This window comes from Phaenicophaeus curvirostris, chromosome 1 (genome assembly GCF_032191515.1).
Source record: "Phaenicophaeus curvirostris isolate KB17595 chromosome 1, BPBGC_Pcur_1.0, whole genome shotgun sequence".
Classification (NCBI taxonomy): Eukaryota; Metazoa; Chordata; class Aves; order Cuculiformes; family Cuculidae; genus Phaenicophaeus; species Phaenicophaeus curvirostris.
Genome location: NC_091392.1, coordinates 186,988,096 through 187,014,536, shown reverse-complemented (window position 1 = coordinate 187,014,536; position 26,441 = coordinate 186,988,096). Strand labels below are relative to the sequence as shown.

General features: G+C 44.4%; 1 protein-coding gene across 1 annotated transcript in view; it reads right to left on the bottom strand.

Moving 5' to 3' along the window:
• Window positions 1–412: 412 nt before the first annotated feature.
• Window positions 413–26,441, bottom strand: part of FLT1 (fms related receptor tyrosine kinase 1) — a 115,602-nt gene continuing 89,573 nt past the window's right edge. Inside the window, exons 18-30 of the mRNA XM_069882886.1 lie at window positions 21,737–21,841; window positions 17,657–17,770; window positions 16,762–16,850; window positions 14,824–14,983; window positions 14,307–14,404; window positions 13,633–13,755; window positions 12,395–12,506; window positions 10,669–10,768; window positions 9,200–9,305; window positions 8,976–9,106; window positions 8,490–8,574; window positions 7,566–7,657; window positions 413–2,459 (exon numbers count right to left, since the gene is read on the bottom strand). Of these exons, the coding sequence (XP_069738987.1) occupies window positions 2,261–2,459; window positions 7,566–7,657; window positions 8,490–8,574; window positions 8,976–9,106; window positions 9,200–9,305; window positions 10,669–10,768; window positions 12,395–12,506; window positions 13,633–13,755; window positions 14,307–14,404; window positions 14,824–14,983; window positions 16,762–16,850; window positions 17,657–17,770; window positions 21,737–21,841 (1,514 nt within the window). The 3' untranslated portion in view covers window positions 413–2,260. The remainder of the gene's footprint in view (window positions 2,460–7,565; window positions 7,658–8,489; window positions 8,575–8,975; window positions 9,107–9,199; window positions 9,306–10,668; window positions 10,769–12,394; window positions 12,507–13,632; window positions 13,756–14,306; window positions 14,405–14,823; window positions 14,984–16,761; window positions 16,851–17,656; window positions 17,771–21,736; window positions 21,842–26,441) is intronic.

Below are 26,441 nucleotides of genomic sequence, written 5' to 3'. Positions count from 1 at the left end.
AGGCTTTGTTTGCTGGCCTTTCATCTGTACCAGCTTACAGCTGCACAAGTAACTGGGCATGGGGAACACTTGTATGGATGTCTGTCAATGGGCTGCTTTGTCTTACTCCACCATGAAACCTTGCCTCTCCCAGAGGCAGAGTTGAATTTTGCTTCTAGACAGCAGTGAGTGTTTTTTGGATATGCTGAATCTAGGGGATTTCACTTGCACAGGGAGTGGTACAATGTCCATCACTTTATCCACTCTGTGTGGGAGGTGTGCCTTCCGTGCAATTATCCCGTATTCTCCTTTGCTCACAAAACTGGCCCACAGGCTGGATTGTTTGCCAGATATGTCTTTGCTGCCCAGCACTGAATCATCTGCTGCAGCAGTATCTGACACACTGGCTTAACTAGTTTAGCAGAACTCTGGATTCTTTCAAAAGCAAACTTTATTACATTAATTTGGCGGTCAAATACATTATATTAAGACACAAACTGCAAGACGAAAGTGTTACTCACATCTGAAAAAACTTAGGGGGTCTTATAAAAGTAATCTTTGTAGTCCAGTTTTCTTAAATATTTATGCACAAAAAGCATATTTATATATATACACTGTGCAAACATTTCCTTTGACATGCATCATCCCATAACTGTTTTTGCTCAGTAGAACTAAGAAATGATTCTTAAATTTTCCTTTTCTTTTGATCAAGATCAAATCTACTTTACCAGCAAGAGACAGTGCTATAGATAATTAGAACTGATGACCTCTTGGCCCAGAAGGACTAGAATTGATCCTTAGCTTATAAGTAGTGGTACATACTTCTTTTACTTGAATATTTCAGAATGTTTTTCTTTGTACGTATGCAAAAGGTCATTTTCCTTTAAGTCTGTTAGTGGGTTAAAGTTGTAGCTCCTATAAGCTGAGTTTTTGAGAGATAGAACCAAACTATATTTAGCATTTTAGTTAATATATGGTTATAGCGGACCATGAGAAGCTGAGATTGGGCAGTAGTCATTGATTTAGAAGATGTCACTTCTGCTGTTAAATGGCCAACTCATTTTAATATTGCATTCAAAGGTGAAGGGGGATGATGCATCCTTATGCTTCTCAAACAGAGAACATTCATCCTCTTTCTGAGATGCTATACAAAAGTCTGTTGCAAATAAATGATACATTTTTATTCCTGAACGTATATACTGGTAACTAACCTAGAAATTCAACTGTCTTCATAGAAAAGCTGCCCTTGCTTTCCAAGGAGATTGTCTTGTCATTTCTAACTAATTTCTTCAAACTCTCTGGTGGTCAATTCATGTAAAGTATATGCTGTTTAGTAGCTATCCTGTCTTTTCGGACAGATAAAATATCAGTGCAGTCTTAGAAGGTCCACAAGGTTTCACGAAGAGAGCTTGGCTTGAATTTGTCTAGCCTTCTAGCTTGTGGTTTGGTTCCAGTGTGTGTGTTAGCATACTGACAAAGTGCAAAACTTCAAGAATATTTACTTGATTTCAGCAGGCTTGTCCAAACTGAACTGATCTGTATTCCCTGTCGTTGTAGCCCTGGCTTGCATATTAGTTCTCTTCTGTCCTTATCAATTGTGTTTTGCAATGCACATTTGAAATTCTTGCCTCACAGAGCTCCTTACTGCATTTGCTCTTCTAAGCAGTAAGAGCCATATAACTCATCCCTAGCTAGCTAACTCACCTTCCTTGGAACATAAGCCTTTCCTCAAGTTCCTCAAAGTAGAGTTTTCACTAAAAAGTGTAGGGTAGGGTCTGGTCTGTTTCTTCTTTCTCTCTCTTGAAGAATCCATTATTTTCCAACGCTACATAGGCCCCAGCAAAAGGCTGCAGGTTTCCTGGTGCCTAACACAGGCTCCTGAGGTCTCCTGGCTGTCTCTCCCAACCAGGACACCTGTACTGCACCTGGGGCTGAGCAGAGGTGATAGGAGCGTGAAATACCACTCTGCTGACAGGGACCAAACAGTGAGCTGGTTTTCCTGTGATGATGACCATCCAGGATTTCAGAAGCTCTGAGCAATGTTAGTGGTAGCTGTTGGTATTCAGCATTGGAAAAGTCTAGGCTTAAGCATTAGTATTTTGCTATATTTTGTATACGCTTGTTGCAGTCTGTAGAAAAGCAGATCACTAAGATGAAGCCAATGATATCTTTTTAAATTTTAGGATAATTAAAATTATTTGGGGCAAAGTCTTTAAGCTGACAGTATTTCAGAAGAGCATTTTTGGATTAAATGCGTATTTAAATCTTGGCCTAGAAGTACTTAAATGGGTGGCTGAGAATAAAGAACCAGGGAGTTGTAGTCTGGAGGGGGAGAATGGCACGCTTTCATTTTCTCCAGCACCATGTTACCACATGTGTATCTTCGCTTGGAGTCACTGAGCTGGTCGCAACTGAAACTGCAGAAGCTTCTTGGCTTGGTTATCCCAGAAAGCACTGACTCCTTGCTGGCAACATTCAAACTGTAAGAGAGCAGTGCCAGTGTTAGCGCGTTTAACGTGTATGGTGTTTTAATTACTTGAGCAAAGCCACTTCACAAGAAGCAGCCTTGTTTAGTCTGAGATGATGGGAACAGCATTGATGCAGATGGGATTGCTCAATAAGAGAGGAGGGCAGAGGACTGAAAGCCTTCCTGTGTCCCCCTTGACTTCCCTTCTGAACAGAAGATGCTGTGACTGAACATCTCTATTAGCTTGCGTTCATTGTGTTAGAGTCTTGGTGCTTATGGGAAGTACTTGATTACTCAGCCAAAACTTATTGCTTATTTGTGGCAGGTGCTAGGGAGTGAAACTTCATTGCAGGGCAAAGTAGTGTGGAGTGTCTGACATCTGTGCTGCTGCTGGGCTGTGGATCCCCATAGGGTCCCCATAACTCAATGCTCTTCCTGAGGGTTGGGAACTAGAGTTCTTTTGAGCAGGAGTAAAGTAACGAAAGGTTTCAATCCTTGGGGCAAAAGCAGAAAGTTATGAGCACATGTGTTCCTAAAGCCTAGGGCTGAGATGAATTTTTAAGATAAACAGCTAGTGTTTGTGGGGAAGAGTACAAGGTCTGGGTATCTCCTTGCTTAGGCTTCTCTCAGCAGCAGATGTGAGCTGCTGGTTTGAATTATGAGTTTTCCTGTCCCACAAAGGACCAGTTATCCTATAGGCTGCCTTTTAAAATACACCTTTTGCCAGAGAAGTTTAATGTCTTCTCAGCTGAGCCATTCTTAATGATGCTGCCTTGCAGCACTTCTTACCCATATTCAGAGGGTGGGGTGCTTAAAAGGGATATTTCAGTAATGAAGAAAGTTAGGGCAAAGAGAATTTTCACACCATTGAACTTGGATACCAAAAACTTATCTGTAGACAAAGGACAAGCCAGAGCATTTTCCATCCTTGATTACATGTAAAATACTACTGTAAACATACATTGGACCACATTGTTTAAAATTAGATTCCCTCCCCTGTGTTTTTATAAGTTCATGGACATTTCACTCCTCTCCATTTATAAGGTCAGGAACGTTGGCAGCCCTAGTCTTGAATTCCAGAGAAGACATGCAGAACATCTGTTGAGGCTTTCGGAGCCCAGGGTTTTGCTTTTCATTTTAATTTGCACTGTTAGACCTTGTAAGTACAGTACAGTACTGGTAGCACAGGGCCTTTCCTGATTAGGAAACGGAGAAGTAACAGTTTCTTTTAGATGTCACAGTGTCCTCAGTGTTTAACTCATGAGCCCCTGTGCTTCTTAAGTAATGTGGTCTTTGTCTCCTGCCCTACTGTAAGAAGTCAGAAGGTCCTCCCAAGAAGAGCACCCCATTACATTTGTTTGAAGATAGATGGATCATGAGCACGAGCCCTCATGTGAGGACTACAGATGCATCCCATGTTTTTATATGGCATCTGTTGACAGATGGACAAGTAATAGCCTTGGGATAAATTCCATAACTACATGACAAGGTTAGTCACAGATTCAAAGGACTCTTTGTGATGGGTTTAAAGAGAAACACTTCCATGATTTACATCATAATTGTGAGTCTTGGGAAGTGTGGGCTGGCAGAAGTGGAGTGTGCAGGCAAAGTTACAAGCCTTAAAATCATCATGCTTTGATCCTTTCATTCATTGTCAGGCTTTGGCATCCCAAGAATTTTTTTGTGAGCTAGACTTGGCTGCTTCTGTAACTGATAAACCTTTGTATCACTAGAGCTGTATCTATTAGATTTATTTTGAGTGCACTGCTGTACCTGTGTGTACGCTTCTGTAGAGAGCCTTGAGTGAGTCTATGGGGTCTTGACATCCATAGTCAGACTTAATTTTGAGACTGAGCTTACAGTTAGTATAGGCATCTTTGGCTGTAGATTATCTCCCTCCACTCTAGGAACGTAAATTAGAAATTCTGTCTAGTTGTTTTTTAACTGGAATCATTTGTTGGAGAAAACGGCGGCAGCTTTCCTGACAGATTTAAGAACCGAGTGAGATTAGAGGTTGACTGAGGCTTTGGAGATGCTTGCTTACCAGTGGTACAGTTTGCAGCTGTTTTTCTGGCTTTGCAGTTTGCTTTGACTGGTGGGTTTGCTCCAGCCTGAGGACTTTGGCCTGCTTGAGTTGGGCTATTTGGATCCTTTTCACTTGCAAAGGAGCAGAGCTCAGAATATTGTTCTTTCTCTGCTCCCAAAACTTCCTATTGGGATATTGTTAGACAACGTTTTACTTTAGGGAAGACTTATATCTATGCTATTCACAGTGTCACTTATTTTCATCTCAATATCAAGTCCAAGATGTGCAGTGACCATTTCTGTTGTGCTCCTGACAACCACCTGACCCTGAGGGGCTCCCCAGCGTTTAGGGTGATGCTTGTTTCCTATAGTAAAACCAAGGGTGAGATTTGCATGTTAGTGCCTTTCCTTCCGTAGCAGTGGAAGCCCAAGGTGAGGAGACTGGCTGGGGTCAGTGGGTGCCCCTGCACTGTCAGGTAAGCTGGCTCCCTGCTCTGCTCTCTTCGAGGCCTGTCTCTTGCACTGGTCACACTGAGTAGGCACCAGAGTACGCACTGGCTCTCTCCTGGAGTCAGCTGTTTTCCTCTGAGCCAAACCCTGGGTTCACTTCTGGGGACAGGTAGCATGCACAGGGTTTTGCTCCTTCCACCCTGTGCAGTCTTTCAGCACTCGTGGTGGACCTGGTCCTGCCACGTCTGCATCGTGTAATGCTACACTCCAGGGCATGCACACACCCTTGGATTAGTCTGAAAGCATCACCTAGCTGGCTCACATGCCATTTCAGATGCTTCGGACTGAGAAGAGAACACGCTGAGCCCAATTATTCTGCCGTGGGCAGCAGGGAAATACAAGAATCCCAGGGCGAGGCAGGCCAGCCTGCCTCTTCCACTCACCTGTTGGGTGAGTGGAGAGCAGCAAGGGCTTGGGTGTTGCAGCATCTTCAGCCTCGGCTCAGGAGGCACCTGCTGGTGCCCCTTAAGGGGGGGTGTGTGACCCTTTGCTCAGCCTGGCACTGGCACCAGCTGCCCTGATGGTGAGCTGCTACTGCTCACTCAGAACCTGTTCTGGGGCTGTTCTAACAATCCAGCGACCTGAACCAGCTCTCTGCAAGTCAAGACAAGCAGAATTGTCAGCACAAGCAAGAGGGTGGGATCACAGGGCAGAATACTTGAGATGCAAGGGAAGAAGCAGGGCTATGCGTCTGGTTAGATCAGCTGACATGTATCAGACCCCTCCAGGCTCTACCTTTCTCCTGTTACTTTCAGGAGCATTTATTTAGTGCTCCAATTTAGCCTAAGTAAAGGGTGCTTAGCTAAGAAGCTACCGCTTAGGAATGTGTGCAGACTAAAGGGTCACTGTGTGCATTCACATGTGTGATTGCTTTTTGGCATAATGCTACAGTACCACTTGTTTAGCTTGCAGGCCAGATAACCTTGTACGTTCTGAGCCAACTGTTCAGTTTCCTGAGGATTTATGTTCTAGCAGCCACTGTTGAGTTCAATTTTTTTTCCCATCCAAGCAATCCTTTTCCTTATGCAGCTGAAAATGCAGTTACGGAGGGATGCTTAGGGCACACTCCACATATTCTGTGCCTTACAAAGAAAAAGGCATTTCATTCCCTGCCCATGGCAGGGGGCTTGGAACTAGATGATTGTTAAGGTCCCTTCCAACCCAAACTATTCTATGATTCTATGATACATTTCGTTTGGATAGGTTGCCATGTTGTCTCTGTGGCTGACAGCAGCCTTCAGAAATGTCACATTTACCCAGAATAAAAATGGGTTAAACCACTTATAGGAAACTTTGCGTCCTGTGGAGCCCTGTAACATCCTCACATGTTCCAAGCTCTGCAGTACCTCAAAAGGTAGTATGGAAAACTGCCTCAATAAAATCAGATTTCCATAAAATTGCTTACAAGTCTATTTTCAGAAAGGTCAAGGCAGGAGAAAGGGTTTTCCAGCACTTGTTTGGAGTGATTTGTATAATCCTGGCTTTGCCATGTGTGAGCAGTGCTCTACTGCAGACTCCTGCCAGCAGTGTGTTTACCCCACATGCTGTGTATTTTGACTGTGTGAGCATCCACGCTCTCCTACGTGTATTTCTGTGCATGCCACCAACACCCTCAGTCACTGGAGTTTTTCTTGAAACAAGTTCCCCCTGCCTTGACCGCACATTTCAACCAGCACCAATTGTTCATCGAGACAATACCACACCTCCCAGCCTGCCCAGCTGCGAGTCACTGACAAGTTCGGTGCACAGGCAGGATGCCCTTGACCTCCTGACAGTGTAAGATGAAGGATGGGCTGGGTCTGGGCAGTCCTCAGGCTGGCTGAGAGCACTGAGCCGAAACCAGCCATGGACACTGCCAGCTTTGCAGTGGCTGGGAACTGAGACACCATCAGCATTGAGAAAATAAACATTTCCCATTTACAGTCAGTTCATGTCAATGCAACGCGGTACTTAGAGCAGCCCCAGTTCCCTGCTTAGGCAGCTGTCAGGAATTAGGTGGAGGAAGGTGGCCAATATATTAAAGTGCTTAAAGGCAGGAAGAGAAGTGAGGCCCTCACATCCATCTATTGTAAAGTTGCCACTTTAGCATCCTGAGCCCATGGGTGTTAAATGGGCCACGCTCAGCTGAGTCATGGAAAAGAAGGGCAAAAACAAGCACAGGGAGCCTTGTTCCAGCTGGGGTGCCCTTGGACGCTTGAGGCAACTGAAATTCCTTCGTAGCCACACATTCCTCGACCCCTTTGCCAAGGGCTTGTTTCATACAGTTGCCTTCCTCTCCCTTGGTTTAGTGCTCTCTGACACTCGTGCAGCCAAGCATTAAGTTGATCGATAGAGTGCTAATAAATCATATTGGTGATGTGCATTAAAGCTGTTGAGAGTTATTTGTTTTCTTGAAGCGTATGGTGGGTTAGGTGTGGGAGATGCTTGGCTGCTGACTCAGCCAAGCAGGACACACCTCAGCAACTGTTTGCAGGGACCAGGGATGCCTCAGCTACTGTCATGAGGCATGATTTAGTACAAGGACCTTGAATCCTCCGCTGCCCTCTAAAACATGAAGGAGAAGAAAGGAACATAAAATACAGACCCAAAAAGTGTCCGTTTCTGCTTGCTGCCTGTCCATGTGAAGCGTTTCAGTTCTTCTGGAGCCAGCACCATGCCACTGTCTACTTGGTAATCCTTGAAGAAAAAAGAAAGATGCAATCCTATTAGGTGTTAACTTTAGAAAGTTATTTTAACAGTAGACTCAATTCCTCTTCAGTCTGAATTTCAGCATCCATGTGGTCATTTATACTCTTAAGAGCTCTAGGAGACAGTGGTTCCATACTTCTGAAGGTGCTACAGTGCCCAGGTATTTAAGGCTGCCTTTCCAAATTGTCCTTGCTTTGGGATGCAGCAAACACGTGCTGTTAATGCGGTAAAAGTGTCTACACAAGGTGAGGTTCTGGCCAGCCACTAGTTCAGTCTTGTAGGTGCCACCGTGCCTTTCCCACTTCCCACTGCTTAATGCGTGTAACTGTGCTGCTGAAAGCTTCCCCTGGTCTCTCACCCATGCCCATGAACACCAGGACAGTATGTGTACCCTATCAGCAGACATTTCCCCAGCTTGTCCACCTGATAATAGGGGGCCCTCTGTTGTAAAAGTGACCCACAATTCTCATTTGTGCACCACTATCCAGATGAAAACACAAATTCAAGAGATGTTAAGTGGCTGTGCCAAACCAGTGAGACTCAGGTGGGACTCTGACAGCTGTACCTTGCAGCCTACTGGCACCAGCCGTTCCTTCCCAGGGACTGAGTTTTTGCAGCCCATGTCAAGGTCAGCAAGGATCTGCTGACCCCAATTTATAGGACAGTGGGATAACACAGTGCTGCAAGCACACTTAATCTTGTACCTCGTATCAGTAGAGCTGATATAGCAGAAAAACCTCATCTTAATTCTCTCTGTATAAATCTGTCACACAAATAAAAAGAAATAAATGGCATAGCATTTGGCCCAAGAGTCACTTACACTAAATACAAGCGTTTTCTTTATGGGAAGCTCTTCAAATGTCTTTATGCGCTGAGGTGGTTTTATTTTGAAAGTGTTTATGTATCTGTTCAAAAAGACAAACAGGACAATTTTTGGTGAGTATGAAACACATAAGCAGGAAGCACTGGGTATTTCTCTGTTTCTTTAAGCAGTTGCCTAACAGTGAACAAGGTGGTTTACGCTAAAGGGACTTGTTAACCAGATCCCACCCAAACCTCTCTCCCCAGCACTGGGGCGCACAGAGCTGTCCCTCTCAGCACGCGAGCCTGGTGACCCGATTGTTCCCTTTAGCAGGGACATGACAACAGGTCATCCCAGCCCAGTGGAACCCCAGCAGTGGTGGCTTGGTGGCAGGTGGGACTCACAGGCCATGTAGGGTGTCTCTGGGTGTTTTCTCCTATCCAGGTCCAAACCAGGCTATGCAGCAAGCTGCCCTACCCAGCAAACAAACTCAGTCTTATTCACCTGACATTTTCAGTACTTCCACAACTTGAGCTTGTAACAGAAAAATTTTCAGTGCCCAGATGATCAGATGTAGAGGGAAACCCACTTTCCGTTGTAAATACCGTATTGAGGGGTATGTAGTCTTTGCCTTCCTAAATGCATACAAGAAAACAAAACATTATTCCTGGGACTCTGCAGCCGGTTGTCCCTGCCTTGGTGACAGCACACAGTCGTGACATTAGTACCTGCTGGACGTTTGCTTGCAACAGGTCACCCAGCTTTTCCACCAGTTCAGAGAACCTTGGTCTGTCATTGGGATTGCTTTGCCAGCAGTCCAGCATGATTTGGTAGCTGTGAATACAAAAGCAAAATGAGAAAATGGGGCTGTAACTCAGTTTGATCCAAGGCAGCACAGTCTCTGACAGCTTGTCATCGATAGATTTAACTCCTGAGCCCGCCTGATTGTACAAAGATCCTCTCCAACGCCATCAAGGCCTCTTACTAAAAGAACAAACTTGCCCCAAAAATAGAAAAAATCCAACTTCTTCCCACTGGGAAGACCACATCAAAAGAATAATTTAGCTAACTAGTCATGCTTACTTTTTTTTTTATTCCTAATCAAGCATTAAATGTTTGTATTAAACATCTATTAACTGGCAATGTTTAGGTTAAGGCATCCTAAGATGACTTATATGAATGTGTCACTTCCTTGTATTGGTCAAAGCGAGCTTTCCTTCCTGCAATAAAATATGTGGAAGGGAGGAAAAAAAAAAAAGAGCTCTTATCTACTGTCACTAAGATAATAAAATTAGCCAATGGGTAGTAATAATCCCAGATAGACATGGCTGGCTCGCATCCTTTTTCTTCTTCCAGAACTATTTTTTGGTAAGTGTTGCTATTTAGAGTCATGAGGTAGCATTTGAAAAGGCACCAAAGACCTACGTGTGTGTAATTTTGCCTCCAGAGGTAAAATACCCTGGATATATTTATGCTCCTGAATGATTTGTGCCATGAAATGAGTGCTGCAAGTGCCTCCCCAGGCAGGATGCTCCATCCTGCTCCTGGGGCAGAAAGGCTGAACACCCAGCATCTCACTTGGACCTTCCCAGGCCTCCAAAGAAGAGCTGGCCACGCAGCAGCAACTGGAGGCTGCACGTGAAGGCAGGGGACTGGGGAACAGCAGCCAACATTGCAGTGGAGGGTCTCAGACAAACCCCTCAGGCAACATGGGCTGGGAGGCTGCTGGTCCCCAGCACCTTCCTCTGCCTTCAGCCACAGTCTCCAGGAAAGGGTGGACCCTTGTCACCCGGGTGTTTGTGAGGAAGCCTCCACGGTCGCTTCCTAAGTCTAGACGACATCAATAATGTCACATTCTTCCAGTACTTATCTGTGTGCACATTAGTAAATATTAAACCTAGAGAGGAATGACTGATGTTCCTCTTCCAGGCTGCTCACTCAGTTCCTCTCAGAGTCCAGCCCTGGTGGTGCCCTGGGCTGGGTCCACCTCCCTCCTCACCCTCTCCTACCCCACAGGGGTCCCAAGGTGTGAGGGGATGCAAGAAGATGCTGATGACATCAAGAAGATATGAGGCAGTGTTGGGTTGTTTTCCATTACATTGGCACAGGTTATTCTTTTTGTGGGGACTCGTACGTGATCTGCAAGGCAGCCCAGGAGGGCAGCAGTACACAAGGCAAGCAGAGAAAGACATCTTACATCTCCTCAGTTGCTTGCTCCGGGGCTCGCATTCTTGTGCCTTCCTTTAGTTTGCTGCAGAAATCCTCGTCTATTTGGACTCCGGGGTAAGGAGAGGCACCTGGAGGTGACATTGGGAGAACAGGGTCATACATGCCTTGAGTTAGGTACCTGTGATCTAGCCTTAGCCCCTACACAACCTGCTCAAGCACTTGGGGTCTGCAGCATCTGCTTGCACAGCTGGGAGCCTGGGGCATCCCCCACCTTGCGGGGTCTGACCCCACCAGTGCCACAGGCAGGGAACTGCTCTGAGGGTGCTTGGAGGGGGACAAGATCAAACCCAGCACTCTCGGTGCTATTGACATGGCCTGAATGAAAAGAAAAATCCACATGAACTTGACTTTGAAAAGAATCCCCCAAGAAAAGCCCCGAATTCTAGTAAGCAGAGTCTTAGTAAGTCCCAAATACTCAAAAATGCCTTGAAAATAATAAAATCATGTTTTTTAAATCAGAACAAGGTACATTTGCATTATTTTTCTAGTTTCTGTGTTTTCAAGATGCAGCCTGATCGCACTGCTGTTCTTTGTAGACAAAAAAAAAATCAGGAAAAGGGAAAATGAAAGGAATAAAAAAAGACCTTACAAAGAGTCAGACAGTCGCCAGGTTCAAGGAGCTGGGGCTTTAAGAGAAAAAAAAAGTAGGTATTATGAGGCTGACCATAAAATCACAAGAGTTGGCAGGCTGACCAGCAACACGTATTTAAACTAATAAATGATTGATTGTCCTGAGAATTGTATAGTATTGTTTCCTCTGCTGTTCGCCTCTTTTGTCAGCCTCTATGTTGAACCCAATTAAGATTCTTCTGTTCTGACGGTCATTGTTGTTCCTGCTCAGCGTACATCTTGTATCCTGCCTTTTCCATGCGTGGAAGAAAGGGGGGGGCGGGGGGAAGCTTCACTGGGTTTTAATTTTGGATTGCATGCTCTAGTTCATCCTGCGACATCTGTGCAGATGCTTGTTTGCCTGCTGCATCCAGCAGCCCAGGTGAGGAGGGTGCTGGGCGGGGGACCCACATGGTCTCAGGCTGAAAATTGGGGTGACGCAGTCTGAGACACACTAAGACTTCTGTGTGTGTTCAGCTCCCACAGGGAATGTAAACTACTTTTCAGAGAGCACCCTGCCCATGGCGCTGGGGTCTTGTGTGTTATATGTGGTACAGGAGGTGATGCCTTAGTCCCTGGCAATTGCCAGCCCAGACCCTCAGCTCCGTTTTATCCCACAGGGTTCCACATTCAAAAAAAACACTTAAAGATGTGACCGTCTTCTTGGTTTGCACCACTGGTCAGATGAAGCACTGCAACTGCCCTGACTATGTTGCCCTGAATCTCTGCCATGGGTTTCTAGAGGGAAAAGAGGGAAGTTTAGATTTAGCACATGGCAGACATAGATGGAAAAGGGCTTATAGACCTGTGCTATTTATTAAGGCTTTCAACCCGGCAAGTCAACTCTCCTGCTTGTTGGTGGCCTTACAAGAACCCAAATTTCCAGTTCACATAGGTATGGGACAACCTGTTGTCAGTTCTCCCTTCTGCCCCCGCCCCCCACCTTATTAAATTAGGTTCTTCCTTATTAAAGACCTGGCAAAAGCTCATTGAAGGTAATGATGTGTTTCTCCAAGCTGTAATAATGGCTCCAGACACATTCCCCCATCACAGAGTCCAACACCTGGGGTGCAGAGTTAACATACCCAAGGAAAATATCTCCCACAGCAAGACCCCGTAGGACCACACATCACTTTTTGTATTGTAGATTTTATCAAATATGGATTCTGGAGCCATCCACTTGAGAGGAAGTCGAGCCTGGAGTAAAAAGGACAAACCTGACTATTATTTTCAAAGCCTAAAAGAATTTATTCATAGATGAATCAACTATATATTGTTATGTAAATAATTACCATTCAAACAGGAACCTGTGGGATTTCCTTACAGGCAGTCAAGATAAACCCACACTCATTCAGACACTTTCTTAACAAATAGTTGGAGTAAAAGGCTGTTTTTAAAATATGCAGGCAAAAAAACAGCAGACATCGGAAATCTGTGACCAGAGTGACCATGTCTTTTCTTTTCAGGGATATGGCGATAGGCAAGAGCAGAATTCTCTTGCTGGCATCTCAGACGGGGGATAAAACCTTACTTCCAAGCACAAATCATTCTGTAATGGTACTGGAGAGGTGCTCAGGGAAAGCTTCAGAGACTGAGATGCAGGAGTATCCTTGAAGCACCCTCAGCACAGCCTTTTAGATTCTCCTGAGCAGTAACCAAGCTATCTGAACAATGTTTCCCAGCTACTATGTAGTGCTGTAAGTCCTGGAAGTTGTTTATGGATGAGGGAATAGCTGGCAGGTGGATGAGACCTCCACGAGAGTCTCTGTGTGGCCCCAGTGCCCACACCAAATTCCCTCAGCATCAGTGGCTGCAGGCACAGTTTGCAGACCTAACCTTCACAGCAGGCCTGGCAGGAGGCTTACTGCCTGCTAGTTGTAGCAGAAGCTAAAAAAATACCCAAGTATTGGAGGCAGCAAGTCCTGATCAGCTGCTTGAGGCACCACAACCAGTGCTTGGCACCAGTGTGGGTGCACGTGGGGCCACGCACCTTGTTTAGGATGGCCTGGTTTCCTTGAAGGAAGTTTATTGAGCCAGGGGGTTATGCTGCAGAGCCAACTAAGAAACAAATGTCTGAAAAAATATCTAAAGTATCAGCAGGGCAGAGCTGTGAAACAGTTAGCACGTCCAAGCCTTATGCTTGAGGATAGAAATTCCTTCCACATCTATAACACATCTGGGTAGCTGATCTTCACATAAAAACTGTGATAGCTTTCCAGCCCGTTTACGTTCAGGAAATGTGAATGTCTACAGAATATTTTGGTGGACAGTTTGAAATGATACGTTATAAATATTTGGGTAAATAAACAGCATCTTGACTTACATCTCCTTTTCTCACATAATCAGGATTATTATAAATATCTCTTGCGAGGCCAAAATCACAGATCTTCACGACATTGTTCTCAGATAAAAGGATGTTTCTGGCTGCCAGGTCACGATGAATGCACTATAATAAAACAGTTTCACAATCAAACTGCATTTCCTTAATCCTGCCCACAAATTTCCTGACAGTCTCCCATATCCTTTTAAAAACTATTATTATTATTTGAGAGATCAATTTACTATTTTTTTAGGGAAGTTGACTTCAGTTTACGTAAAGTTACTGTAAATAGTGGCAATCCTTAAAAAAAATCCACCAAACTTCCCAAGTCCAGAAAGTGATAAATATTTGTTATGTTGTTATCCCTTGACATTTCCAGGGAAAGCGCTGATTCATTTGTAGCTCCCTACCTAATATATATTGAAATGAAGCAAAAACCCGACCACACCCCAGAGATCTTCCATGAATGAATGGGCTTGACCCACTGCCTTCAGCCATGATACTGTGTTTATGGACTACGGAGACTTGGATAAACACACCATTATATTTATAACGCCAAGAGGAAAATGATTCTTCCTTTGGGAGCTCTCCCAAGGAAGATGTAACTAAAACGTAGATGTGATTTAACCTCTGAATCCCATCCTTCTGCAGAAAAAAATCCCCCATGCAAACCACACCTTTCTGGAGGAGAGGAACTCCATGCCTCTGGCCACCTGAAAGCTGTAAGAGATCAGGTCCTCCAGAGTGAGGGGCAACTTGTAGAGCTCATCAGCATCTGCAAAGGTGGGAAACACCATTTGTTACAAAGATAGCTCACAAGGCAGTTATTTTCCCCCTTTTTTACTGACCCTATTATTCCCATAAATTCAGTTCTCATAGAGTAGTACTCAGAGGTCAACCCACTGTCACTGGAAACAAAAATAGTACTTGCTTTTATACCCCGTGCTTTGGACACTGCTGTGTTTTCCCCAAAGATAAGGAGCAGTCAGAAGAAACAATCACACATTTTCCTGTCAGATTTAGTAACTCTGGAAATAATCTTTTTTTAAATCTTCAACCCTCTGGACATGACCCTGTGAGCATCTCCCACGGATGTTTATTAGGGTGATAAATGAGGAAAAAAATTTCAGGGATGCACAGTATGTTGTAAAAATATCACAGACCATGTAGGGACAGGAAGGAATTAATACCTACCTTCCTCGTCCTCCTCCACATCACTCAGACTTTTATCTTCCTGGAACCCAGAGCTCGCGAAGCTCTCGCTGCTGGTGACACTGGCCAGTCTTTGTTTTTTGCCTTCCACTGGCTCAATATCCTTTTTCTCTTTCTTTGGCTCTCCTTGCAGAGAGGAGTCCTTCAAACAGAGAAGAAGGAATGCTACATCAGAGTGACAGAGGGAGTGGGAGAGGATCCAAGTTAGACTTCTGTCACTTTCCTCTAGGAGAAAATGCTGGTCTGTGGGCACGGGTGTCCAGTGCCATCGCAGGGGCTGGTGTCAGGGCTGCAATCCACCTAGGCTGTAATCCCCAGAGCACAGAAACATAGTGGCTTGGGAGCACCAGCACATGATTTCTGGGGACTCTGGGTGGTGGACTGACACTGATGGGATGAGGATTTGTGGGGTCCATGGATGGACGCGTGCACTAGGCTGTGGCTCATCTCAGCCTGACATGAGACCTATGAAAGGATCTATTTCTCTGAGGCAGCCAGAGAAGAAGCCTGGTGGGATGAGTTGAGAAAAATTTACCCACATCACAGGTGTCCTAGCCTTCTGAAAATAAAGCATCAGCTTTTCATCCCACGTTGCTTAAAGCACCTGCCTCTGAGTCCCTGCATAGTGCTTGGTAAGGGGCTGTAAGACCTCTCATTAAGGAGCAAGGACACTTTGTGCTTGAAATACAGCCACTATTGGAAGTGACTACTTCTACCCTGACACCTTTATCCAATGCTTTCCTGTTACAGTCAACGACATTTTAACAGGACACGGCAACACTGCTTGGAAAATGCTTTGCCACTGCTACCTGGACAGCAACCTAGCCATGCTCCTGCCCCCTCTCCCCTTTCCTCTTGTATTGCAACCATCTCTCTCCCTTGTACATGCTGGTGCAGAGCTGGGCTCCCTTCCTCCTTCCCAGAGGTGCTGGAGCAACAAGTCCAGGTAGGCTCCTCACCATGCAGGGGATGCAGGTGACTCTACACCCAGGGTGGACCATACAGGACCATTCTGCTCCCCGCTGAGCATCCTACACCAACAACTGCACATCAGAGGAGGCGGCGGCTGTGTTTCATGCAGCGTCCAACATGAACACCCTTGGGAACAGAGACTCAGCCAAACTCCTTTGGAGGGGGAGGACCTGCCAAGCATGCCCGCCCACAGAGCCCTCCTGAAAAAACCCTAAGATGCTGCTGAGCTTTTGGCATAGCTGAATGGGGGTTTTGAGGACGGCTACTCTTGCTACAGACTCCTTAATCCCACTTCAGAGCCCTTAATCCTTTGGGAGATTTTGCTGAAAGTGCACATGCAAGGATATAGTTGGCACACTTGGGTTCAGGTTTGTAACAAGAAACATGCCATCGACTTGATTCAGAGGGTTGTGGAATGTGAGAACAAGAGTTTAATCTCTTTTCCTCTTGATAGCCCTTCTCCTCACACCATAAGAAGATTACTTGCAAATCTCTGAACATTAGTGTGTCTTGGAATATGAGCATTAAATGGCATTATCTCAGTTGTGTTCCCAGTGGTACTGAAATCAGTGGGCAAAAACCACTTCCTTCAGCTTTGCTGACACCAGCCGCTGAAGTGACCCCCAAGCTCAGCAGGAATGGGTTTGTCAGCAGCAGGGCAAGAGCATGCGGGGACACTTTGGATAGAATTCACTTCTCACTGTAGATGGCTCCATCTGAATTAGTCACAGCAGTCTGCTTGCACAGTCAGGGAAGGGAAATGAGCCCTTTCCTGGCACAACACATCCCACATCACATGTTAAAACAGGTCATGTGAACTGCACCCAAAAGCTGTTTCTCTCCTTCGGTAGAGGAGACTCCAAAGAGACTAGCTCAGAAGCTGACATCTGCATCACTGACACTTAGATCAGATATGATGAACCCTGCCAGAGGCATCTGCCTCCTCACCTTGTTGGGGCAGAAAGAATTCCTCTTGCTCTTCAAGTAGTTTGATAAATTCCCATACTTGCAGTATTCAACAATCACCATCAGAGGCCCTGGGCAAAAAGGAAAGTGCATTTTGAGTAGTGTAAAGGAACACAAGGCGGCATCACTTCTAAGAAGAATGGTCTTTCACGCCCATTGCTGTAACTTGAGTCCAGAATAATGAACAATTTGTCCTAATGAAGGAGAAGGCTGCTTGAAGAACACTGGCGAGGTGTCCAGTGTTTCTACTGCTTCTGGAAATTAGGGAAAGGCCTAGTATTTGAAAGCTGAGTCATGGACCTGGACCATGAACCTGGGACCTTAAGGACCCTCCATCTCCTCTCTGGGCAGTCTGCGTTCAAACTGGAGTCCTGCAGCCCACACACTTGTTGAACTGAAATAGGTGATAAATCTAAAACAAACAATCACTCATCATGGCCCTTTGATATTCTTAGTGGAATATCATGAAGAATTTTAATCAGATCCCCTCTTGTGATCTCTGATCACTTTGTGATTTCTGATCACCTCGTGATTCATTGTTCAGGGCCAAGAGCTGCTCTTGTTCCCAGTCTCTCCAAATCATGTTTAACTTGAGCTTGACCAGTGAAGCGAGTGAGATAAAAGACAAGTGGCACAGTCCTAAATTCACACTTCTCATGTTAATACTGAAAGAGAGTTTAAGTTGAGAAAATGTTTAATCATTTGATTAAACGACTAAAAATTTCTTTTTCTCTTCTTCTTTATTTCACTAACCACAAAATGAGCTTCAGTATTTCAAGCTAATCACTTGACCTCTGGACAAGAAAAGCAACACATCCAACTGACTATTATTGGCAGGAGATCCAAACCCACTTGCAGTAGTGCATATTTTTCTTACCTCCATTTTTTGTGCAAGCTCCCAGCAAATTCACAATATTGAGATGATGACCAATGTGGATCAGGATTTTCAGTTCAGTCATCAGTGCTTTGTATTCGCTTGCTGTGGCTCCTTCTGTAAACACGAAATAAAGTCTATGTGAAATGGCAAAACCTGGTCTTGCTGAGCCTTATCACTTCTTGTCATTTTCTATTGAAATAACCTCCATTACTGGATGTACTTCATGCACTGATGTTCTTTTTCTATTCCTCCCTGCTCAGCATCCTCTTACTTGCAATAAAACCCATTAAAAGAGTTAGGCACTCAACTTCCTCCCAGTAGACTCTATTATATTTAGAACTGAGAGAATTTTTTTTCACATGAATGGTTTTGTCGTTTCAGCCAAAAAAATAGAAGAGAGAACAAGTAAAAAGGGATTTCAAGACTATAATTAACTCTATCGGGAGTAGGTTTCAGCTGACCTGACTTCAGCCATCTAAGGGTTATGTACTAGCCTGAATTAATGTAAGCCTCAAGGAGTCAGCAGCAACAACAAAACGTTTCCAGAGGCTGATGCAGCCATCAGCTTTAGCCATCTGTGTAGGGATGAGAAGAACCACGCCTCAGTGGTGATGCTTGTTTGGTTCTGTTCATTATAAAGGAAGCCTGGATTTTTAAGATAGACCAGGGAAGTAAATTTTAAATGGTGACTGCATCTCACCCTTATTGGTTATGATCAATATTAATAATAACAGTAATGATAGTAATAGTAATACTATAAGAAACTCCACAACTAAACCCAAAAAAATCTATTTGGTGTTGAGGAAAACTTTTAATTCCCTCTGAGAATCTTTTTTCTGCAGAATTTAGTTTTGGTAGGAAAACAAAAACCACATTGCTTTGTGTAGACCCCAAAGGGCTTTTTCAGTTTAGTAACAGCAACAGTAAGAACAGTCCAATGGAAAGAACCTAGAGCTAGGTCTTAAAGGGCTTGTTATCAACATCTGGATGGAAATAGATTTTCTTGGTTGCCCCACAGAAAACTTGTCATCTACATGGTGTCCATAGTGAAGATGGCTACAGAGGACCTAGTTAGTAGAGGTTCTCTTCATAGTCAGCAGAGTTAAACAAGTGCTCAGCTCACCATATGCAAGGATCTGCCTCAGAATGGGATGAACTGCTGTTTTGCACCACTGACAATAAAAGGAATTTGAGTGACTAACTCAGATATAAACATGCAAACATGAATCCCACCATGAGGACTTCTTGTAGCAGTCTGTCCCCATCTATTCCAGGAGCTACCCCTGCTGCCCTGATGGTGCTGGCTGGCACAAGAAGCCTGCTGACGCACGTAAAGACACATTAAATCTGGCAGACCGTTCTGCCAGCACATATGTCTGTATGTTGGCAAAACAGCTCAGTTAAGCAGGGGTCAGGCTGTGACCCAGCTGACAGGCCATCCACTGAAACCAGTGACATAGATGGCTATTGGCCCACTGCTGCAGAAGGTCTGGACGGAGACCAAAGCTTTAGTTTCCTCCAATTTTCCAGACGTGCTTGCTGTGGGGCACTCAGTTTTTCATTTGGCACTGGCCAAGAGGGTACTTCTGTGCTTTCTGCAACAAGAGAGAGAAGAAAGGTTTGCAACCTCCTTTCAGCTGCAAATTTTCTCCTTGGAGGTGATCTTGGATATCACAGTAGCACATAACACCCTCTGCTAAAGGATTTGACATTATACTGCAGAACAAGCCTGTTGAGGACAATATCAAGAGGGCACACCCTACACAGAGTGCAGCTGCCAGGTCATTGCTGGCAATAAATATTCTCCAGATGAAGCTATTTCAGGTTGAGTGTTGCAAGGACAGACCATAGATCTAAGGCTATTGTATGTACCCCTCCAAGGGCTGGAAGTAACATGTGCAGATCTCCCGATAACTGATAAACAAGTAAGCAGCTGTGAAGCTAGGAGCTACTAGGTAAGAGGCATGTATTCAAACCTTGCCTGAACTGAGCCAACTGAGAGCATCAGGGATCCAAGCCTTAATGGAAGGACAGGGGATGTGTCCTGGCAGAGAATGACACTGAAAATGATTCAGAGATTAAGATAGATAAGCAATGAAGCGTAAGCTCCCAAGACAATGTGAAAAAATAAAAAAAGCCTGATACAATCCTTACAACGTCTTTATCAATGACCTGGATGAAGGCATTGCGTGCACCCTTAGCAAGTTTGCAGACGACACTAAGCTGGGTGGAAGTGTTGATCTGCTGGAGGGTAGGGAGGCTCTGCAAAGGGATCTGGACAGGCTGGACCGCTGGGCTGAGTCCAATGGCATGAGGTTTAACAAGGCCAAATGCCGGGTCCTGCACTTGGGGCACAACAACCCTATGCAGTGCTACAGACTAGGAGAAGTCTGTCTAGAAAGCTACCTGGAGGAGAGGGACCTGGGGGTGTTGGTTGACAGCAACTGAACATGAGCCAGCAGTGTGCCCAGGTGGCCAAGAAGGCCAATGGCATCTTGGCTTGTATCAGAAACGGTGAGACCAGCAGGTCCAGGGGGGTTATTCTCCCTCTGTACTCGGCACTTTTGAGACTGCACCTCGAATCCTGTGTTCAGTTCTGGTCCCCTCACCACAAGAAGGATGTTGAGGCTCTGGAGCGAGTCCAGAGAAGAGCAACAAAGCTGGTGAGGGGGCTGGAGAACAGGCCTTATGAGGAATAGCTGAGAGAGCTGGGGTTGTTTAGCCTGGAGAAGAGGAGGCTGAGGGGAAACCTCATTGCTCTCTACAACTACCTAAAAGGAAGTTGTAGAGAGGAGGGTGCTGGCCTCTTCTCCCAAGTGACAGGGGACAGGACAAGGGGGAATGGCCTTAAGCTCTGCCAGGAGAGGTTTAGGCTGGACATTAGGAAAAAATTCTTTACAGAAAGGGTCCTTGGGCACTGGAACAGGCTGCCCAGGGAGGTGGTTGAGTCACCTTCCCTGGAGGTGTTTAAGGCACAGGTGGACGAGGCGCTGAGGGTCATGATTTAGTGTTTGATAGGAATGGTTGGACTCAATGATCCGGTGGGTCTCTTCCAACCTGGTGGTTATATGATTCTATGATTCTATTATTCTACATATAAACAAGAGAAAGCTAAATACAGAGGAAAGGATTCTGCCAGGACTCTGGGCTAGGGAATTGAGCCACGGCTGCTGCAGGCTACAACTGAACATCATCCTGCCTGCTAACTTCCTGAGTGCCCTCTTCAAATTGATTAGGGTCTTTGTCCATTCTGCTCCAATGAGAAAAGTGTCAGGGAATAGCCGGGAGATGATTTCACTTTGGGAAGGGCACTGGTGTATGAAGAGTGCTGGCAAATCCATTACACAACCGGAGTGTCAGCATCCTAAGCGCCGTGTGATGAGGCTGCAGATGGTTCAGAGAGGACGCATCTGTACAACAGCTCTAAGATTTAAACAGCTCAATCTGTTTAGCTTAATAAAAGGGTTTCAATGAAGAAAATTCATTATGTAACATAATGGAAAAGGTTAGAATAAGAAGCAAAAGTCAAGCAGGTGCAAATTAGACATAAGGCATCTGTTTTTAACGATGAGATGATTAATCACTGGAACTGATAACTAAGGAAAATACAAAATCTTCCATCCGAGTGTCTTCATATCAAGGTGGATGCCTTGTGCTTCAGCTACATTTCACTTACGTTGTTCAGTACAAGGTCAGTCTAGCATAATGGTACAATTAAGGTATGCAGGAAATCTGATTGCCCCTTCTGATCCTACAGAAGTGACTCTCTCATGCTTCCTAGCCTTTGAAGTAGTGGAATCAGACTTTTAAAAACTAGAAAATCAGGTTCTGACTGCATATTGAAACTTTCTCCCATACCATGTGACAATTTAACACCTATATTACTGGGACTGCAATTTTTATTTTGTAGTTCTATCATTTCACTTGTGATGGACCTGAAATTTGGTGTACACATTTTGGAAGCTTCAGGGACTTATTGGCTGGGGAGTAACACCACACAATCTTGCTTTCATCAGAATCACATTAAAAGTGGGACACGATATAAGGCATAATTTGTTTCTAGCCCAGCTTTGAAGATACCTTTCAGCATTTTCACAGCAACTATTCTGCATGTTGGTGATTTCTTAATTCCAAAAGCAGATGCTTGTACCACCTTTCCAAAAGCTCCGTGTCCAAGAGACTTTCCTGCAAAGACAATAAATTGGAGAGAGACATTCTGGTAAAAAAAAAGCATCAGCAAATGGCTTCATAGATATTGAATTGACAAATGTGCTTTACAATGTGTCCCACATGTATATTTCTAACATAGAGGTGTTTTGGGGGCTTTGTGTTTTGTTGGGGGGGATTGGTTTGGGTTTTTTTTTTTAAGAGTAAACAGACAAACCAGAAAACAGAGTCATTGGAGGGAACAAGTGCTATGACTGAAAATCATGCTAAGCGTAGACGACCATTCAGTGGAGGTGCACTGCCTCCTAACCCAATTTTTCTCAGTCTAGCTCTGCTGGAGAAAGATTTGTTCCTCTTTTCTGTGAGCACACTACACCATGCAGCAGGCTGGGATGCTGCTACTTATGTCCTCAACAACACAGGGACTCTGCCTGAACTTGCACACACACTGAGATGCAGCTTGACACAGGCTTTGGTAATTTTTACAAACGAAAGGCTTCCTTCTTGAACATGGTGCCTTAAAATTATTTCCATTCTAGGGAAATGGCAGCAACTTTGTATCATACCCTGGAGTACAGGCACAACCTCCTGGTTGTCTTCCCCAGCAAGAACTTGTAGGCTGAGATCACGGAGGGGTGAGAAGCTGCAAATCTGTGCAAATGAGACCTTTATATTTGCGAAATGAGGTCCAGGGGATTCAGCAAGAGGGAACTTGGAGTGACAAATGACTGGTTTGTTCATGGCAGGTGTGACGCTTCCAGGTGTCCAAGGGCACATTTGTGCTGTAATATCAACATCATGCTGCTATTGAGCAGACCCCAGGGGAAGCACTGGGGAAATCAGTGGGCATCAATTAAATTCTCCAGCAGTAGAAGATGTGTGTCCTCTCCTTCACATTCAGAAACAGGTAAGACCCCAAGGGTACTGTTAGAACTTTCCTAGAATTCATGACATTTTATGCCAATTTTATGATCTCCACAGCCTCCTACATGATTTATTAGTTTTTGGCGCCATACTTACGTGGACAGGCTATATGAGCCCTTCTCACATGAGCCTGGCCACCTCTGCCCTTCTCAAATGGCTGGCGGAGTTCTGGTCAGAGAGGTCTCGTCAGCATATCATCTAGCAATCAGTTTTGGCCAGCAGGACCAGGGAAGTGATTCTTCCCCTGTACTCTGCACTGGTGAGGACGCACGTTGAGTACTGTTTTCAATTTTGCGCCCCTCACTGTAAGAAAGACATTGAGGTCCTGGAGCGTGTCCAGAGAAGAGCAACAAAACCAGTGAATGGGCTGGAGAACAAGTCGTATGAGGAACGGCTGAGGGAGCTGGGGTTGTTTAGCCTTGAGAAGGGAAGGCTGAGGGGAGACCTTGTTGTTCTCTACAGCTGCTTGAAAGGAGGTTGTAAAGAGATGGGCATTGGTCTCTTCTCCCAAGTGACAGGTGATAGGACAAGAGGGAATGGCATCAAGTTGTGTCAGGGGAGGTTCATATTGGACATTACGAAAAATTTCTTCAGAGAAAGGGCTATCAAGCACTGGAACAGGCTGCCCAGGGAGGTGGTTTAGTCACCATCCCTGTAGATGTTTAAAAGGCAAGTAGATGAGGTGCTTGGGGACATCATTTAGTAGCAGACAAGTACAGTTGGAGTTGATGATCTCTAAGGTCTTTTCCAACCTAGTGATTCTATGATTCTATATTTCTTTCCAAGTAACTATTTTCATACTGTATTTTTGCTTCACCTTCAGCAGAATTAAAGCACCTATGTGGCAAGTAAGATTATAGCACCAGGCTTAGCAATATAGAGAAGGGCAGAAATAAAGGCCAGCTTTTCACATAGAACCAAAACGTAACATCCATGTATTCATCTCTCAGATATGCATATGTGACATAGCCAACTCCATAGAACAGGTTCTTTTTCCTATGATGTGCATCTATTTCACTAGCTCTCACTTGGACATCTAAGTTGTTGACATCTAAAGCTAAGTGAGAAATGAATCCCACTCAGACATTCACAGGCAAAGAAAAAGAGCTGCTGTCAGTTCTAAGTTAAACTAAATAGATACTACCTTTTATGTTTATCACATTTCTAAACCATAATTCTCAGCATGTCTGTCAGTAGAAGCGAACAACATATGTTATCAAAGCAATGGAAACATGAGGTGGAATATACTAAGTCAAAAAATTCCTGAAATTTAGTTCCCTCCTAGATGTGCAAAAGCATTTTTTTTTTCTGCAAATAAAAACTATGAAGAACTTAATCTACATGGCCAAAAAGTATCCAGGCTTGGTACACAAACAGCCCAGAGTTTGATACACAAATATAAGTGAATCAGTGTTCATCTTTGAAAATTATATCCACCTTCTTTTCCAATTACTGCATATAGCAGATGTATAAGGTAAGGAACATTAGGACTAAGGTCTCAGTTTTCTTGGTGGATCAACGTTCTTAGTCCTTAATGTATTGACTGTTCATGGTTTCTGCAACATGAAGTTGCAGTTCGAGGTCCTATAAAATCCATCGTACCTTTGTTTAATCCATAGCTTTTATCTCTTTCCATCACTGTTAACTCACTTCCCACGTCAAGATAACCTACTTAGTCACCATTTGGAAAACACACCAGTTAGCTCATAAACCTACACAAAGCTGCTAACCTTTCATAAAGGAGAATGAGCACTGGAAACAACACTTCCTTCTTTAAACAATGATTGTAATTTAATGGGAAACAGTAATAACACCTGATGTATTAGTGTTTGTTGCCCTGCTATTGTTTGTACTGTGCTGAGAGCTAGCACAGAATAGGGCTGCTTCAACTTTTCAGCATGTAGATTGAGCTCCACAGTTTAGTATGTAGATTGTGTCTATCACTCTAACAGATTCCTCTTGAAAAAGCCCCTTATGTTGACACACAAGTTAATTACAGAATTATTAAGTGGAGCAATTAAACAGAGGAATATTAAGATGCCCAAGCATCTGAGCAGTCAGTTTCTCCCAGCCCTCAAGCAGCTGTGCTGGCCATGTTTGGGGTAATGCTTATGTATGAAATGTTACAGCATTTACCTTCAGACCAAGGAAGGAAAATGATCTACCTACATTTTTGGCATTCGACTTAGCTTTCCTGAGGCAATTCAGAACCCATTAAAGTGAACACACCCCTCAGACAAGTTTTTGATCAGGAGCTTTTCACTTTGGTCCCATTTTAGCAAGATCCTTCAAGCACGTGAGTTGCTGGACTGGAGCATTGACAAAAAGCACTTGCAAACACCAGTCTCCATGTCTGTGAGAAGGAAGAGTCTCAAAGCTGTGTTTGTTTCTCAGGTCTTTTGCCCAAGTTGAGTCATCTGGGTTTTCCCCACATGCAGCTTCATATTTTCCGTTACATTATGTACAACAGCTCTACACGTGAAAGAGAATGGAAAGCGTTTTGCTTAGGGCAAGCACTGTGGGCTTGCAGTGCAAAGCAGGGCTCAGGCAGCCCCCTAGCAGTGACGCGTTTGACACAGAACCAGAGCTACACAGCAACAATCCCTTGGGGTCCTGCACCATGGCATCAGTAGTGTGTGACCTCTCATAGATTAGGAAAGTCAAGCCCAAGAGTAAGGTGAGAAATGCATGATAGCTCAACACTTATGCTGGACGGCGTGGTTATCGCTGACCACGCTGACAGTGATTTATAGCACCATCAGTTTTCTGCCTAATGAAAAGATGACATTTTGATCTCAGTCAGAGTAATCTATACTGAACATCAATTAGCTGGATTTCGGTGGTGCATCTGTGAAATTTCCTGTAACATTTGTAGCTCTTACAGAGGAAGAGGGGAGCCCTGTTATATAAGCATTGCACCAGAGCCGTGGGCTGTACGTACGTGTGTTGGAGGAACACATAGCAAAGGAGATGTGGGCTGAAAGGAGGGACTTATTTGCAAAAGCTAAAATAAATACATATCCTGGAGGATAAGTAGGTGGAAAGAGAAAAACAGGCATATCTGATGCTGGAAAAGGGCTGCATTTCTAAATAAAAACATTTTTAAAAAAACATAGAAGTACATTTTGCATTTGTGAGACATTAATCCTCAGAGAGTGCCAAGGTTATGCAAAGACTGAGCCAACTGCCATGTTAGCAGGGCTTGCACTGAGCTAATCTAGCATACTGCACATACCCAACTTCTCTGAATCTGGTTCTCATTCATTATCAGCATTCTTTATTTGTTTACACCAGTTCTTCCACTTTTAACTCATTCTCTGGTCATCATTCCACGCCTCCAGATTCCAAACACCAACTCTGCAAGGCATGGGTTTTTTTCTTGGTGTTTATACTCCATTTCTTCTTTATTCTTCCATGGGATTCACACACAAATAAAGCATCATGTAAACGAGTGATCACATTGTCTGCACATCATGCTCTTTGTCCATCATTGTAAGAAAACTATGTGAAGATTGAAGATACTCCAGCACAAGGTCATGTTTCAGCATTCCCAGAATTGTGTATGACAATTATAAATAGCTAGCAATATATTTCAGCTGTGCTTATCCACATCTGGTCACCTTGTGACTTCCAGCAGGCGAATTAAGTGTGATCCTAATTGTATGCATGTTTTAATCACTCTCTGTCCCTGATC